The 18,730-nt window shown below is 40.2% G+C and overlaps 1 protein-coding gene across 2 annotated transcripts in view; it reads right to left on the reverse strand.

Annotated features, from left to right (window-relative positions):
- Nucleotides 1-18,730, reverse strand: part of EMC2 (ER membrane protein complex subunit 2) — a 49,753-nt gene that overhangs the window by 15,830 nt on the left and 15,193 nt on the right. For both annotated transcript variants that reach the window (XM_048841490.2, XM_048841489.2), the window contains exon 5: nucleotides 13,546-13,603. In XM_048841490.2, coding sequence (XP_048697447.1) covers nucleotides 13,546-13,603 — 58 coding nt within the window. The remainder of the gene's footprint in view (nucleotides 1-13,545; nucleotides 13,604-18,730) is intronic.

An 18,730-nucleotide genomic window follows, 5' to 3' on the forward strand; every position in this document is an offset into this window, starting at 1 on the left:
ATTCACAAGAGCAGTCGAGTTAATCCACAAGAGTTAATCCATGTTTCCTGGCCTAACTACAGTTTGGGTAATAATGTTGATACTTCTACTTTTAATGGGAGTTGAGTAGCTAAATCTCCAATTCTCTTTGAAAATTTCTAGCATTAGTTATACACAACAGCAACATACTGTACATCATTTTCCTAAGTTTTTTAAAATTTGTATAATAAGGTGATTTAAAAATATTTGTGATGAAATATAAACAAAGGTAACAGACAAAAACAATGTATTTAATATGCTCAACTGTCAACAGTTTACAGAGATGTCTTTATTTTGGCTGTCTCTCTAATAAAATAAAATAATAATACCTATACTGTTTTTCATCAGTAGATCTCAAAGCACTTTACAAAAGGAGGTCAGCATCATTATCCCCATTTTACAGATCCGGAAACTCAGGCACAGAGAGACTATCCAAGGTCACCCAGCAGGCCAGTGGCAGAGCTGGGACTACAACCTAGGTCTGCTGTGTTTTAGTCTAGTGGTCTATCCACTAGGATATGCTGCCCCCATTTGAAAGGAATACTGCCTCTATATTTGCAACAAAAGGAATAATTTGTGTAATATTGTATCGTAAGATGCAACATTTACTCTAAACTATTTGGAGACTGAAAACGGTGCAGAACACAATAGCTTGCCTCTTGAGCAAGGTAGCTGCAAGCATCGTAACACTCGTGCTTTGGATCTGCACTGGTTGCCTAGGGGCCTCTGAGGGGAGTTTAATCTGTTGGTTATGACATATGAAGACCTACAGAGAAAGGAGCTATTTTTTGTGACAGGCTGACCGAATTAATTTCTGAATAATTATTTTAATGATGGCAGGGTTTTGCTGTAGTATTAATTATGTATACAGCCTTGCATAGGTGTATTTATTATTTAAAACAAAATAAATAATTGCTCAGTAACAGAACTTAGTTCTGTAGCCACAAAAGGAAAAGAAACACGTTCTTATAGTCCCCCATTTTAAAAAGGTAGCTTTTGGATAATGTACTCCAACAGGTATTAATTTAATGCCCGTGAAGGAAGAAAAAGAAAAAAGGAAAAAATCAGGAGATGGAACAGAAACAAAACTGCTTGGGGGAATTTAAATTAGCTGTTTAATACAAAAAGAAAAGGAGTACTTGTGGCACCTTAGAGATGAAGTGAGCTGTAGCTCACGAAAGCTTATGCTCAAATAAATTGGTTAGTCTCTAAGATGCCACAAGTACTCCTTTTCTTTTTGCGAATACAGACTAACACGGCTGTTACTCTGAAACCTGTTTAATACAACAAGCCAACCAATGCATCCAGCAACTTCATTGGCAACAACATACAGAGCAGAGAGCTAAATCTCCCTGAAGAGTGTTTCTTTTCGTCCGAATGAAGCTCCTTCAGTTAAGTAGGAGCTTCCAGAATAGTTTGGAAATAGACTCTCAGCTGTTACAGTTCTATTCACAGACTACAGTATTCTTCTAGACAGCACAGACCATTCAGACCCCAAGCCAACTATTTCTGGAAACCTTACATCTTTTTTAGGACACAAGTATAAACTGATCATCTGCAACTAGCATCTACTGGATATCTAGTCACATCAGAAGATCACACGATCTGGAATGATTAGCAGGCTTCAGAATCAACAGTGCATAGCATTCAGGTCTGAGATGAATTATGTGCACGGTTTGAAGACATTTCTTCCCCGCAAGCCCTGCTCCTACCTGCACCAAGCCTCTCGAGCACTACACTTAATTTTCTGCTTCTAATATTTTTCCCATCACTCAACCCCAACCCCAAAACCAAAACAGAACAATTCAGATTTTTAAACCAACATCCCGTCACCTCCCAAAAAGTGCCTTTTGGGGAAAATGTTGAATAAAATGTCCCATGTCTTACTTACAAATGGCAACTTTCAGCTTAAGTGAGCGTTCTGGACATTTAAGAGCTGTGCTGGCATTTCACAGAGAAAGCACAGCACCTGGAAGAACAAAGTGCTTTTAAAATGGCATGGAGTAAAAGAAATTGGTGAGTTAATGTATTTTACTGAAGCTATTTTGTTGAAACTATTTAAAATTGTTGGGAAGGATTTGAAAGGAGGGTGTGACTTTAATAGGTTTTCTATTAATAGGTCTAAAGGTTTTCAATCCCATTAGCAAAATAAAAGGGAAACTGTCTGAATATGGGACCAGGAGTTCACATACTCTCGTGTGTAGCACTGCCAACCTGAAGTATTAAAAAAAATCAAGAGTCAGGGTCATAAAATCACGAGATTTAATATTTTTAGAAAACCCAAAATTCAAAATAATAATACATTTTTGCTTTTATTGGTCCTCCAGTTGAAGAGCGTTTAGAGTGCACTCAGGTCATGTTTTCAACCTTTTCTCTGCAACCATAAGGGCTAGAAAGTTTACCAAAAAAAGCTGAAATCCTCATTTAAATCAACAAGACTAATAGCTCGGGCCTTAAGAAAAAAAACACTGGTATCACAAGACTTACATGAAAATCATAATCTTGGGCAATACTGTGATCTAATCCTCATTCTGACTTATACTCCTGCTGCAACCTTGAGCAGCAAGTCATTCTGTGTCTCAGTTTGGCCCTCTGTGAAATGGGAATTATACAGTAACTCCTCACTTAACGTGATCCGGTTAATGTTGTTTCGTTGTTACATTGCTGATCAATTAGAGAACATGCTCATTTAAATTTGTGCAATGCTCCCTTATAACGTTGTTTGGCAGCCGCTTGCTTTGTCCACTGCTTGCAGAAAGAGCAGCCCATTGGAGCTAGCTGGTGGGGGCTAGGAACAAGGGTGGGCCAGCAGCCCCCCTAAGTTCCCTGTGTGGCAGCCACCCAGCAGGCTATCAATTGCTGTGCAGTTCAGGTGTCCCTCCCCGCACTGCTGTGTGCTGCTCCTGCCCTCTGCCTTGGAGCTGCTCCTAGGAGCCTCCTGCTTGCTGTGCAGGCAGTGGGGGGGGGGGAAGAGGGGTGCTGATGTTAGTGTCCCCCTCCCCCCGCTCCTGTACCCTGTCTCCACAGAGCAGCGGAGGACGGGACAGGGCTCAGGTGGGAGGGAACCTGCTGGCAGCAGCTGCTGTCTCAATTTGCTGATCTACTTAAAAAGGCAGTGTACTTAGAGTGGTGCCAGTATACTTAAAGGGGCAATGCGCGCGTCTCTCTCACAGACACACACGCCCCGTCCCCCCACCCCGGCACTTTGGGAAGTGGAGGGAGTGGTGCACTCCAGTGGGATAGCGTGGGATCATCGTCAGAGTTCAGTTTCCACAGGGAATGTTTGCAGCCACTGCCATGGGTCTATTGTGTCTCCTCCCTCTGTTCATGCTGCCTTATAGAGTATGAGGCTAAATTAACAACGTGTTAACCCTTGATGGCTCAGCCGACTGTTAGTTCATCATTTAGCAGTAAGGCATTCCTTGGGAAATATCCCACACTCTGACTCCACCACCTCAACCAAGCTTCACAATCATAGCTTTTACAGTATTAAATTGTTTGTTTAAAACTTATACTATGTATATGTATAATATTTTATAGTCTTGTCTGGTGAAAAATATTTCCCTGGAATCTAATCCCCCCATTTACATTAATTCTTATGGGGAAACTGGATTCGCTTAACATCGTTTCGCTTAAAGTAGCATTTTTCAGGAACATAACTACAATATTAAGTGAGGAGTTACTGTATTCCTTTATCTCCCAGATATCATGAGGACGTTTAATAAAGGGTTGAAGACAGATAAGTAATTATTATTTACACTATTAGCAAGATTCTGTTTTTGCATGTATGACGTTGAAAGATATAACTTAGATGCAACTTGACAGACAAAAGCTATTAATGGTACTTGTGCATACAAGGGAAAAATAGCAGTTATATTCTAAAAGACTTGACATTTATTTGTTCCACACATCCAACTGAATACCATCCTCAGTGGAAGTGGTTATACAGACAGTTTATAATTATCATGCATTTTAGGCAGTATTTTAGCTAGGGAAAGTAAAACCCAATAGATTTAAGAAAGGTAAACATTGGTGAAAAAATAATGGATCTACAAATCTCAGTTAATTCAGATTTGGGTTTTCAGTATTTCACAATACATGTTCACCCAAAACTGCCCCAAGAGAAACTAAATTTTAATAACAATGCAATCTCAAAAATATACTATGATAAGTATTCTAAAAATGAGAGCAGCTATGGAAGTAGAAAAATAAAAGCTGACACCCCTATAGGTAACTTTGAATTTACCTGAAAAAGTATTTCGCATTCTTTATATCTCAGCAAAAAAGATAAGAACAAGTTTGACATACAAATGGCTATTTTTTCCTTTACAACTAAAGAAGAATTTCAGGAACAGGACGAAAATGTCTGCCATTGAAACGAAATCTATGTTGCTTGACCATGCAGAACCTATGACATAGAATTCCCCCTATCAATTTCTCAGAGTTTAAAATAAAACACTGGAGCAGCTATTGACTAACTCTGTGAAGCCAACATTTTAATGGAAAGAAATATGTCATCTTTAAGACAGACATACTATAATCAGTATCATATGGGCTAAGGTGCTTTAGAATGTCACATATTTCTTTATTAAACAATGAACCTTTCCAAGATATTTCTTTTAAAAACTAATAATCCCCACTCTGGTTCAAGAACTAATCCTCCATTTGTCATGATTCTTTTTAATTAGCATTTAGTAGACTAAAAGTGAAGTGAGGATTTGAGCATTTATCAACTTCTGCATTTGATTAGTAAAAACATACCAACAGAGAGTCTGAGATCGTTCTAAATTTCATGGTTGGAAGGAGATATTACCAGGAGATGGATTTGCAGTTACTGACTCTCTTACATGAAGGAACAGTTCCACATTTTGTGTAACTGGTTTCAATGTTACAGAAAATTTAATTTTGTGAACTATAAAAGTAATGAAATTCTTCAAAGCAAAAATCAAGAATATTTTTTGTTTTTATCCATGGTCAAATTCATTTTTATAAAAGGGATAGTAACCTTCTGAAACTAAAGACCAGATCATTTTCTTCAAACCGCAAAAAACAAGGCAGAAGTAAGAGAGAACAAGAATTTTACAGATGTTACTAAATGCCACTCCCCACCCCCACCAGGCTGGTTGGAATGGCTCTTCAGTAGATTTGCTCCTTTCCCTCAGAGCATACTGTTGGACAACTGCTGCTCCTCCACAAAGGCACCCTCAGGATCCCACCTTACCTCCTCCTGTTGCAAAGTATGTAAAGCTACTAAGTGAGGCAGAGAACATTTTAGGCTGCAGCATTGTCAACATGCTGATGACCCTTAGATCTATGGTTGCCAACTCTCCAGGATTGTATATATGGTGTGATGAAACCTTCAGGAATATGACCAACCAAAATTGGCAACCCTACTTAGATCTATGACACCCAGATTCTACAGTCTCATTACTCTCCGTGTCTTTGACAGAAGTACGGATCTGGATGGAAGTGAAGCAGCTGTGATTCAAACAAACAAGACGGTAGCTGTGCTTGTTGGGAGTGGGAGGCAATCTGAAGACTGAACAGAGGCTGTGTTTGCACTAGCTATTGAAGGCAATATACACCTGCTTTTTGTTGAAGTTATCCATAGCCTTGAGATCCTAAGGATGCAGCATAGTACCTGGGTTCCCACAGAACATCAACTACATCCAGCTTGTGCAGAATTCAGCTACCTCCCAGCAAAATGGGGCAGACAAGTGTAAACATACATGGTCAAATCCATGTACTGCTTCCATGAACATGCAACCAAGCTGTTAGTGGAGTTTATTTTTAAAATCCTGGCTGGTCTGGGACCAAATCAGAACCCTGTGTTTGGATGGAAATACCCTGTTTAGGCCCTGATTCAGCAAGGTACTTAAGTGCACAAGTAGTCCCAGTGAAGTCAATGGAACTACTCATGCTTAAAGTTAGACACATAAGCAAATAACTTGCTGAAGAGGGCCCAGAGTATAGAAAATGTCAAGAATAATGTGGAAATTCTACCCAAACACAGACTTCTGATTGTTCCCTTAGGTAGGGTTAAGGCTGGACTTCTGGTCAAATGCAGTCTTCTTCACTGGAGCATAGCTGTTGCTAGACGATACAGCCCCACTATCTATCTAATTTAATCTTCTGATTAGCTGAGCTGAAGAATAAGAGGAAAGTTGTAGCTACAGTGGAAGGTTAGTCCCATGTTTAGGGTGCTAGTCCGGGTCTTGAGACATCCAGGTTCAGTTCTCTGCTCCATCACAGACTATGTGTGACCTTGGGCAAGTTGTTTAATGCTAGATCCACAAAGGGGATTTAGGCTCAGCATTGCAATGCCTAACTTCAAGAGCCTTGTTGCCCAGTGGAATCCTCAGCCCCAAGTTAGGCACCCAAGCTCCCCATGCATTGTATAGGGAGAGTTAGGTGGCTAGGAACAAGATTCAAAGAAGCCTGCATGCTGAGCAGGGAGCTGCTTAAGCTAGCTAATAGGAAATGGAAGGAGAGGGGTGGGGCCCAAGCCCTGCCTCTGGAAGGGAATAGGCAGCTAACTCTGGGCTGGATTCAGAGCTATGAATTCTCTCCTGATGTCAGGTGCCTGAGCAGGTCAGCACTTCCTCACAAAAAAAGGATGATGATCAGGTGGTGATGGTGGTCTGCCCTCTTATACTCTATAGCTCATTGGTCTGAGCACTCACGGAGGATGTGGGAGACCCACTGTGCTTCAAATCTCCACTTCACCTGATTCCGAGCAGAGATTTGAATCCAGATCTCCCACATCCTTCATGAATGCCCTTACCACCGGGCTCTAGGGCATAAGGAAAGCACCAACACACCCTAGTCCTCTGTGTTTCGTGTGGGGCCCAATCCAGTAGGCATGTTCTTAGCCTCTGAGAATGCTTAGCAGATTGGGCCTGCAAGCAAGATGGGGGGGGGAACACTTACTCTGAGGATACTGCCAGAGCCAAAGTGATAAGTAGCCTGGGGCATCACAACTAGGGTGGCTATGCGCATGCCCATCAGCAGAAATTCAGACACCTTGGGGACTTCACTGGTGGAAACATAAGCACCTATGATTTTAGGTGGTTGCAGAGCCAGGGTTTTGAAAATCTAATTTCTTTTATTTAGGTGCCTAAAGTAGCAATTACATGCCTAAATCCTTTTACGGATCTAGCCCAGGGGAGGGCAAACTATGGCCCGTCAGGGCTTTCAATCTGGCCCAGGGGATTACCAGCCCCATGGTGCAGCAGGATTAAAGCAGGCTCCCTGCCTGCCCTGGCCCTGCGCCACTCCCAGAAATGGCCAGAACCACATCCCTGCGGTCCCTGGGGGAGGTGGAAGGGGCAGAGGACTCCGTGCACTGCCCTCGCCTGCAGGCATCGCCCCCCACAGCTCCCATTGGCCGCAGGCAAGGGGCAGTGTGCGGCGGAGCCACCTGCTCCACCCCACCCCACCCCCAGGAGCCACTGCCAGACATTCTGGCCACTTCCAGGAGCGGCACAGGGCCAGGACAGGCAGGGAGCCTGCCTGAGCCCTGCTGCATGCCACTGCCACCCCGGAGTCGCTTGAGGTAAGCAGCGCTGGGCTGGAGCCTGCACCCCAACCCGCTCCTGCACCCCAACCACTTGCCCTGAGCCCCTTCCTGCACACCACACCCCCACCCAGACCCCGCACCCCTGCCCCAGCCCTACATTCATGGCCTTGCATACAATTTCCCCACCCAGATGTGGCGCTCAGGCCAAAAAGTTTGCCCACCCCGATCTACCCCTGTCTCTCTGTTCCCCATCTGTAAAATGGGGTAACACTGCCCTATCTCAGAGGGGTGTTATGAGGATATACATGTTCAAGACTGATATGCTCAAATACTACGGCAATTAAGGGTATATAAGCACCTAAGGGGAAACAGACTGATAGACTCTACTTACTCTGATCAGGTTTATTACTAAATGCTCTACAAGAATACCATTCAAAACATAGTGATAATATTCTCAAACTTGTTAGTGGAGATACTAAGAACTACATTATAAAATATACTTCATAAAATAAAAAAGGTTAAAAGTTGAATCTGGCCCCAAATTTTGTTTTTGTAAAATCAAATTTTTAAAATTTTATAAAGGTGTTCCACTATTTTATTTGTTTTTAAAGTTCTGATAGAAACAGTTAAGGACGAATAATTTACAACCCATCTCTAGAAAACCAAAAGACTGGATCATAATGCATACTCACAAGGGGCTGGATTTAAAGTTGCTCAGGTAACCTTAATTCTGGCATTTCCTAACTTTAGAGTGCTTAAACTTTGCACCTTCAATGTTCTTTTAACAGTTTTTTTTAAAAAATGCAAATTCCTAATATTTTTCTAAACTGAGGAAAATAGAAATTCTATTTGGAACCATCCTGAGTCATCAGCAGGGTTCAGATATTATCCACCAGACAGACCTTTAACATTAGAGCTAACACAATAACAGACAGCAGCAGCAAGCTATTATCTTCAGTGTGCACCACACCCTAGAGGAGAATGACACACAGTCTTTGCCACTGGGTTTTATAGCTCTAGGCTGACAACAGATGATTGCAGAGACTCTGAACTCCCAAATTCAGTTTTGGGTTCTAGAAGTGAGTCCGCATTATGGGGTTTTAGCCCTTTTAGACCCTTCTACTCCTGTGTCCCCAGCCTGTCTCTGTCCTCCTCTGCTCCTATTCCCCCCACCTGGGCTCCTGTCCCTCTCTCATTCTAGCCACACCTTAGATTGCCCTGAAGGTGTGAGGTGTCAGAGATTTTTTCTTATTCTGTGTCTGTTCAGTGCCTAGTATGGTGGAATCCTAATCTCAGCTGGTCTCGAGTCGCTACTGTAATATAAATAAAACAATTTTAACATGGCTCCAAAATTGAGTGGCTTAATTTTCTTCCAGCTAGAGATCTGAAAGGGAGAATGAAATGTTCTTAAGTGAGGCTTTTACATTTATACAAAACTAAACACCTATGTCAACCCCCATCCTTAAATAGTCCAATAAAATAGTTGTTTGCCATGTTGTTGTAGCCATGTTGGTCCCAGGATATTAGAGACAAGCCAGGTGAGCTAATATCTTTTTTTGGACCAGCTTCTGCTGGTGAGTGAGACTAGCTGTCAATCTTACAAAGAGTTCTTCTTCTGGTCATTCTCTTAATTCAGAAGTTTTAAGTCTAACAAAAACTGACATGAAGATGCACTTTTGTATTTCATGAAGTTAAGTTCGTAATTCCATTTACCACAATTAAAAAATCTGCTGGATCTCAAAAAACAAATGATTTCTTAATCTTTGTACAATTCCCAAGCAACTTCTTGCTGAAACTGTCAATCCATGCAGTGTGTGATTTTTACGACTTGTGTGAACAAACGTCTGTTTCACTTACAGAACTTGCCAAACGAGAAAAAAAAATGTTTAATATATCTAAGCAACTCCATGTGTCAGCACACCAGAAAAAACTGGTGCACGGCAAAGTGAGTGCCAAGACAAACTCAGCCATGGTTACTTTTTTAAAACCCTGAAACATTTATTTTCCTACAGCAGCCACATGTGTGCATGGAAATAATTAACAGGTAGATGACAAATAATTCAAATACCTGACAATTTATCAAGTTTCTATTTGACTTTCACTCTTCAAATGCAAGACTGACCCAATCTATTCTACAGTTATCTTTAACACGCCACCACCACAAACTTTGCTCTATATTGAGCAGAGCCTCCTCTATTTTCAGAATCTGAGAAAGTCAGGATGTCACACACCTGTTCTAATATTTGAGTTTACAATATTTTATACCTTTCACTATTAATGTCTGTATGTATTTAGGATTTTTAATGGAGAAAAACAATTAGATAATTTCATCAAGCATGATGGTTCCTTACTAAAACAAAATTATACATTTAAATAATAATATCCAACAAACCACAGATTCGGATGATGTTCGCCATTTGGAAACAGCTGAAAAGTGCACCTGCCAAAAATATGTACTTCAAAAGGTTTATGGTCTACCCATATCTTAAATATGGAGCTCCATTTTCCATTAGTTTCAGCAGAATCTTACAACACACATACCTAGCTGACGTATTCCTGTAAAATGTGACTACACTTTAGAAGCATCTTTGCTTTGTTTCAGCATGACTTCCAGAGAAAGCTAAAGGAGTTTTGTTCTTTTCACCACTGGACAGAATTCTGCCCAGTTTTCATGAGCCAGAAATCGTTGCAAAAAGACAATTTAATCTGACTCGAAAACAGGGATATCATCAATGTAAAAGCATGCTATTCAAACAGCCTTTACTTACATTTGTTATAACGTGTAAGATCCATTTCTTCCAAAAATGATTTACATGTATTTTTTCCAACTTTGTGCATTTGATAGTGGTTGGTGTAGAGTTATTTTTAATCAGACTATCCCTGTATAGTCAGTTTCCCCATGTTTGTGTGCACCCTTTAGACATAAATAGGAAACCAAGGAAAATAAGTGGATTGCAAAAAAGCTAGCGGAGTTTGAAATCCATTGCTGAATGTGAACATGTGACTTCCAAATCCTCCGGCCTGTCTAGAATACCTGAAAGTATCATACGTGTGTAAGTGCCTATCAAAAACTGAAAGAACAAAAATCTTCAGAAAGAGTACATGGGACTCTGTGGCACCAGCCTCCTGAGAGATGAAGACAAAATAATTATGAGTTAAAAGGACATTGTCTGACTTAGTTGCAATTCAAGGAGGAGAAAGAATGTATAACAACTATGCAAAATGGCTTCCCATCAAGCTTTTTCTCTTGACTGTTCATCAGTAAAGAACAGCTTTTTTACCACTGAGAACAGTTTCATTTGATACCTATGGAGGAAAAAATAAATTGGAATGAGAGGAAGTGAAGAAACTCAGATGCACCATAATACCGAAGTGGATGCAAGTCAGGCTTTGTAAGCACAGTGATGTACAATGCTAAGCCAAGAGACCAAGGAGCTTTGCTGCATGCAAGATCCAGTTACTGACTACTACCTAAACCCTACAAACACTAATACACTTGAGTATCTATGTACATACAGTCACAATGACTTCAATGGGACTTATGTGTAAAGTTACTTAATATGTAATAGTATTTGCCTGCTCGGTGACTAAATAAACACTAACAATGGGAGCCAAGACTATGTGACAACATATAATTTTGTATTGCCCTTTTGGGTTATCTTACTAGCTATACATTTTGAATATGAAATAGCCATCATCCTTTCATATTAAAGAAGTCCCCAGTGTAAAAGTATAAGCTGTTCTGGTCAAGAGCTGTGCCTTCTTTTGTTTATGGCAGGACATTGTGGGTACTACTGGAGAGGGTGGGAGGGGAAATGTTGTGTTAAGCATTAGAAAAATATGAAGAGGAAATAATGGCCTGTAGGTTAGAAAGACCCTATATACATTCAGTAGTATTTATGAAGTGTTCAACTGTATTCGTGGGGGGAGAGGGGAAGAAAAGCACTCAAACGCTGAAATGTCCCAAATATCTTAAATGACATGGCAGGACATTGCTACTGTTCAAATAACTTTCTTTTTTTCAAGTCCGTAAAATTCACATCCTGTGCAACTGCAGTTCCCATTCCACATGATGTCAAGGCATGCACCATACTACTATCAAATCCTTACAGAACAGCACTCAAGATGAAAGCCCATCTACAAAGATGTTGCAAGCCAGGTTCCCCTCAAGCCCTAAAATGTTGGTATTTTTTAAAAAAAAAATAAATATTTTATAGTCCACACAAATGTTGAAAGATACAATATTCAGTGATGGAGGAGGAGGACATCACATATATTATTTCTAATATACAAGCTCTGCTTTCCAGACTATTAAGGAATGAAATATCAGAGACTGTGCTAAAAGCATCCCATTGAGTAGATGCCACCAGCTGCAGGGCATCTGGATTTAGGGGATCCACAAACCAAAAGACTGGGTGATTTCATTTTAGAAATATCCTTTAATATGCCTTTAACCTACTTATTAGGAGGATTTAAGTTTTTGATTCAACTTTGCAAAATTCCTGTGAAAGCCTCCAAGATGACTGAGGAATGATCTACTAATAAGACAGGACTAGCGATATTTTACTTGTCTATCCAAAAAAAGAACACACAAATTACTTAGCCCAGGAAAATGGGTAAATTTTGCAAAGACTAGTTTAATTTAATTGATGCTTGAAGCTAGTAACTGCAATTTTATCAATCTAAAGAATCGAATTTTTCTCAGAGCTCACAAGATACACACAGGTGCTATCACTAATGCTCAAACCACTGTCATGTACCAATGCGGATTTAAAAAAAAAAAAAAAAACAACAACAAAACCACAGGATAGAATTAAGTCCTAAGAATACATAGAGAAGTTTACTAATACAAAAATAAGAAGAAACAAGAAATCATTACCAAATTAAAAAGGCATACTGCCTACCCTTTTTAATGCATTATAACAGGAACTGGAATCAGTCAACTGCCACACAAAAGACCCAAGCCTACCTTTACCATATCATGGTAATTTCCAACTTTATCCAACAGCTGAGACACAGATGAGCTGCTGCCAGCATGGTAGCTCTGGAAAAAGTTAATCATTTGCACCTTCAAACTATTTTGCATATCAGGTGGCAAGATAAAGTCTCAAAAAAGAAAGTCCTTCAAAGTAATTCCAAAACCAGCACTGAAGCAATACTTAAGAACACACAGCATTGCAGGACTGCAAGTGTCATCTGCATGGATGATGCCAGGAGCCCAAAATCTCTGCACAGTGATTTTTTTAAAATGGGCACACTGTACAGTGAATCACAGTTTGACTCAAGAGCAAGTTTATAGCCTTCCAGCTATTAAACTGAGAAAGGTAGCGTGCAATTCAAACATTCACAGAACATATTTTTATTTTCAAAATCAGATTAACAGAAGGTAGGGATAGGAGAGACATAAGAGACTAGTTTTAGTCTGGTTTCAGAGGAACAGCCGTGTTAGTCTGTATTCGCAAAAAGAAAAGGAGTACTTGTGGCACCTTAGAGACTAACGAATTTATTTGAGCATGAGCTTTCGTGAGCTACAGCTCATGCTCAAATAAATTCGTTAGTCTCTAAGGTGCCACAAGTACTCCTTTAGTTTTAGTCTATCTACCATCTAGAACTGGATTGCCACCAACAGGACTGCTTGACAGCCTGAGCTCCAGCCCAATCCACAATGTCCACACTGCTAGCTTTAGCACACTAGCGTGAGTCTGTCTACCTAGGCTGGGAGGCTTGCTGCCAGCCGCAAGTGTAAACATACCCACTTAGGTTAAACAGGACTATCATTTACAGTGATAGGCTCTCAAAATTCAACTTACGTAAAAGAAAATGCAACCATGAATCCTTTTGATGAAAGGAAATTAAATAATTCTGAAAACAAATAAATGCTAGAATATTACACTAGGAAGTTTTAAAAAATGATTTCTCAATTACCCAATGATTTCACTACACTTATATTAGCAAAGGTTTAGTACAAATTAAAACAATATTATTTCCAGGGAAAACATTTAACTTACTGTATTGGTTGAATCTTCTTGTAAAATTCTGTCATATAGCTGCAGGGCATCATCGTACCTATTTAAAGAAATAGAGGTGAATTCTAGAGGTGACGCAGCTCAATTGTTTGGTTAAAAAGTTTTTGATTGGCTCCGTAATTAGGTAACAACATTATAGTATTTTCTATACTTGGTATTGTGCTAACCTTATATAGCTGCAAAGGAAAATGTGTACCAGTCACTAAATTTTACTGTCTGTACATAAACGTTTACTCAAGCAAAACTCCTACCAAGGAAGTCTTGACTAAGGATGGCAGCATTGGGTTTCACCAAATAAACGGAAAAATAAATTGCAGTTCTTAGTGGGATATTATTTAGATTGCACCAGAAGCAGGGCAGGTATTTTATATGCCCTTTGTTTCTTCATTCTACCTTTTAAGTTTCCTAGAAGGTCCTTTATTCTCCCTCTCCCCCACCACGAGCGCACACAGCCATTTTAAAGACCACCCAAAACAAGAGACTTGCTACTCCATTACAGCAGTGGTATTTCAAAGCTCCAGAGAGTCTCATTTTGGATTTAAAGTTTCTCTTATGATGGTGTAAAGTATAAGCAGCAGAATATAATGGATTGTGAGGCTATCGCAGATACCACACATACTCCTAGTCTATTGCAAAGATTAGATTAACCCCTTCTAGGCACCAGAACAACACAGAATTACTCCACTATAATTCTGCTACTAGAAATACACAAATAAGTTAACCCATGTTGCTGCAATGAATAGCTCTACTGTTTTAAACCATCTCTGAGAAACAGTCGTCATTTTATCCAGCCCATTTAATAGCTTGAGCTGGTTTTATACAGTGTAGCTATGTAGATACTGTATTACAACTACATGGTGAGGGCTCTATTTGACTTCTTCAAATCTCCATACTACGTAATACTTTATCAGTTTTCTACAGGGTCTTTACAAACCTAAATAGAATGGCTACAGGCCCAGCTGTTTGACGCAACACTTATTCTCCAGTCTGGTAGAGGATGTTCTTATCACTCAAGACTCATCACTATGATCTGCTGCTATTGAGGACAGCTAGATGTTACTGTTGAGTGACACAAGGTGATCCCACCTCTAAGGCATTAGCTTGAGCACCTATATTGTCAGTTTTGGAAAACTGCTGGTTGAACTCCATTCCCCCGCTGAACGATTCCAGGTTGCCAGCCCATGACGACCCTAAATTGTCATCCCCCACATTTACATTTGCTTGCTTGCCATGTGCTTACTTGATTAAAGATTATAGTGTGGTGTGACTCCAGACTGCCATCCTTTGATCACTAATCCTTTTAGAATCCCTTGAAGAGGGGGCAGAGAACTCAGGGAGAGCAGGGGTTTTAAAAGACAACTCCTAAGCAACAGAGGAGCTAGTGAACAGGAGAGGTGAGCGAGAGCGCAAGCAAGAGGCACATAGACTTAAACAGTTTAAACTTAGGCCAGTAACACACACACAAAACCCTGAAAGAGTAAAAATAATGCAAGCATAAGTCCAGCAGCAGAGTGCAGGGTTACCCAGTTTATTGCACTGAAAGCAGCATGTATGATTACCTGCCTTGTGGGCAGGTAGCATGTGTGTGCATGCAGTACAAACAGCTCTGGGGCCCTCAGAGAAACAATCCAGGCTTCTGAGGCCAGAGTGGCTGAACTAGAGGAGTTACAGGGAAGAGAGAGGTAAATAGATGAGACTTTCAGGGACATAATAGAGCAATCCCACCTCCAATCTGACAGAATCTGTGCTATTAAGGAGGATGAAAGTCTCATGGAAGGAGAACAACAGGCTGGAATGGACGGAAACCATCATCATAGTTGGGAACCTCTTTCCACTTGATGTCATGGCATCTTCTTGCACTTAGGATACTCCTCCAGGGAAGGGAGCCCCAATTATTAAGAAGAAAGAGATAACAGTAATGGAGGATATATGATTATTAGAAATATAGATAGTTGAGTTTGTGATGACTTGAAGAAACACACTGCAAACTGCTTGCTAGGTGCGACGGTTGCAGATCTCACAAGGCCTCTAGACATGCTTATATGTAGTGATTGGGAGGAGCTGGTGGTCATGGTACATGTAGGCACCAGTGATATAGGGAAAGGTAAGACAGAGGTCCCAGTCGCCAAATTTAGGCTGCTAGATAAGACATTGAAGTCCAGGACCTCCATGGTAGCATTATCTAAAATGCTTTCAGTTATATGAGCAGGGGCCAGAAAGACAAGCAAAACTGCAGGGTCTCAATGAATGGATGAGATGAGAGTGTAGGGAGGAGGGTTTTAAGTTTATTAGGAACTGGGGAACCTTTGGGGAAAGAAGGAGCCAATACATTAAGGATGGGCTTCACCTAAACCAAAGTGGAACCAGACTGCTGGTATGTAAAATTTAAAAGGTTGTAGAGCATTTTTTAAATTAAGGGTTGGGGGAAAGCCAATGAGTGTGGTGGAGCACATGGTTCGGGGAGAGTCATCCCTTAGGGATGAGTTTATTAAAGGGGAAATTCTATATACTGGAAAAAAAGACAGAAAAGAAGTTCGTAAAGTACAGGTAGGAGTTAATGAAGAACAGTCAAATGCAAAAGAGTTCCATTTAAATATAACACATGAAGGCAAGCAACTGAATATTGACAAAATGGACAAATGCTAGAAGTCTAAATACTAAAACGGGTGAACTAGAGTGCCTGGCTTAAATGAGGGTATTGATATAATAGGCATCATGGAAACTTGGTGGAATGAGGATAATCACGGGACAAGGTAATACCAGGGTACAAAATATATGGGAATGACTGAATAGGTCACACTGGTGGGGGAGTGGCACCATGTGTGAAAGAAAGCACAGCGTCAAAGTAAAAATCTTAAATGAATCAAAATTGTACCACAGAATCTCTAACGATAGAAATTCCATGCTTGATCAGTAAGAGTATAGCAGTAGGAATACACTATACTCTGACTAGGATGGTGACAAGGACTGTGAAATGCTCAGGGAGATTCGAGAGGCTGATTTAAACTATCTTCATATTGATTGGGTATATGTCACCTCAAAAAGGGATGCAGAGATAAAAATTTCTAGACACCATAAATAACTTTCTTGGAGAAGCTCATCCTGGAACCCACCATGGGAGATGCAATTCTTGATTAAGTTCTAAATGGAGCACATGATCTAGTCCAGGAGGTGAATATAGATGAATCGGTCAGTAATAGCACAAGAATATAATTAAATTTAACATCCTTGTAAGGAGAAAAGCAATAAAGAAACACATCACTGTAGCATTTAACTTCAAAAAGGGGGGAACTCCACAGAAATAAGGAAGCTAGTTAAATGGAAACTAAAAGGAACAGTCACAAGGGTGAAATGCCTGAAAACTGCACAAAGACAATTTTAAAATGCCATAATGGAAGCTCAGACTAATTGTAGATCCCAAATTAAAAAAAAACAAACAAACAAACAACGAATAAAACTAGTAAGAGGACCAAAAAATGCCTCCAGGGCTAACCAGCAGAGTAAAAGAGGCAGCTAGAGGCAAAAAGACATCCTATAAAAATTGGACATCAAATCCTATTGAGAGTAATAGAAAGGAGCATAAACTCTGGCAAGTCAAGTGAAAAAGATAACAAGGCAGGTCAAAAAAGAATCGAAAGAGCAACTAACAAGACACAAATGTGTTTTTAAGTACATCAGAAGCAGGAAGCCTTCCAAACAGTCAATGGGTCACTGGAAGGTTCTAAAGGAACACTAAAGGAAGAGAAGGCCATTGCACAGAAGTTAAATGAATTCTTTGCATCATTCTTTACTACACAGGACATAGGGGAGAGCTCTATACCCAAGTCATTCTTTTTAGGTGACAAATCTGAGCAACTGTACCAGACTGAGGTGTCAATACAGGAAGTTTTGGACCAAACTGATAAATTATATAGCACCAGGACCAGACGGTACTCACCCAAGAGTTCTGAAGGAACTCAAATATGAACTTGCAGATATATTAACTGGGATGTAACCTATTGCTTAAATCAGGCTCCATACCAGATGACTGGAGGATAGCTAATGTAGCTATGTTTTTAGAAAAGGCTCCAGAAGCGGTCCCGGCAATTACAGGCTGGTAAGCCTAACTTCAGTACCCATCAAATTATTTGAAACTGTAATAAACAACAAGATTATAAAACACATGAACAAACACAGTATGTTGGGGGAAAAGTCAAAATGGCTTTTGTAAAGGGAAATCATGCCTCACCAATCTAGTAACTCCTTGATGGAGTCCACAAGCACGTGGATAAGGGTGATCCAGTTGATACAGTGTATTTGGACTTTCAGAAAGCTTTTGACAAGGTCCATTACTAAAGGCTTTTAAAAAATTAAGCAATCATAGGATAAGAAGGAAGATCCTCTCATGCATCAGTAACTGGTTAAAAGATAGGAAACAGGATAGGAATAAACGGTCAGTTGGGCACTGTGCAACAAAATGGCAGATGAAATTCAATGTTGAAAAGTGCAAAGTAGTGCACACTGGAAAAAATAATCCCAATTATACATACAAAATGATTGGATCTAAATTAGCTACTGCCACTTAAGAAATATCTTGGAGTCCAAATAATTCTCTCAAAACATCTGCGCAATGTGCAGCAACAGTCAAAAAAGCTAATAGAAGCATTAGGAAAGAAATAGATAATGAAACAGAAAATATCATAATGCCACAATATAAATCCAGAGTACGCCCACACCTTGCACCATGTGTCCCTAAACCTCCAACTGCCAGAAGGATTTGGCACTGGCCACTGTTAAGACAGAATACTGAGTTAGATGGACCAATGTCTGACCAAGTATGGCCATTCTTATGTACATATGCCTGCCTATGGTTAGAGTCCATTTGTCAAAGGCATGGGCCAACATCTTTAGTTTGGTCATACAAACCTGAACAGAAGCATGTACAAGCAGACAGAGCTGACCTTCACATTTTTGAGCAGGTTTGAGAACCAATTTTTGCCATCTATTCCGCAACCAAAACCAGATTCCTGTTCACCATGCCACACCAATATGTATATGCCAGAGCTAAGAATTATGGGAAAGGATTAGCAAGACATCTCAAATCAACTCATTTTACATAAGAGTGGGTATGAGAGTAGGATTGTTTAGGTACCTTAGCCTCGTGCTGCAGCAGAAGAGCCCAGCATTC

Source organism: Caretta caretta, chromosome 2, assembly GCF_965140235.1.
Source record: "Caretta caretta isolate rCarCar2 chromosome 2, rCarCar1.hap1, whole genome shotgun sequence".
Classification (NCBI taxonomy): Eukaryota; Metazoa; Chordata; order Testudines; family Cheloniidae; genus Caretta; species Caretta caretta.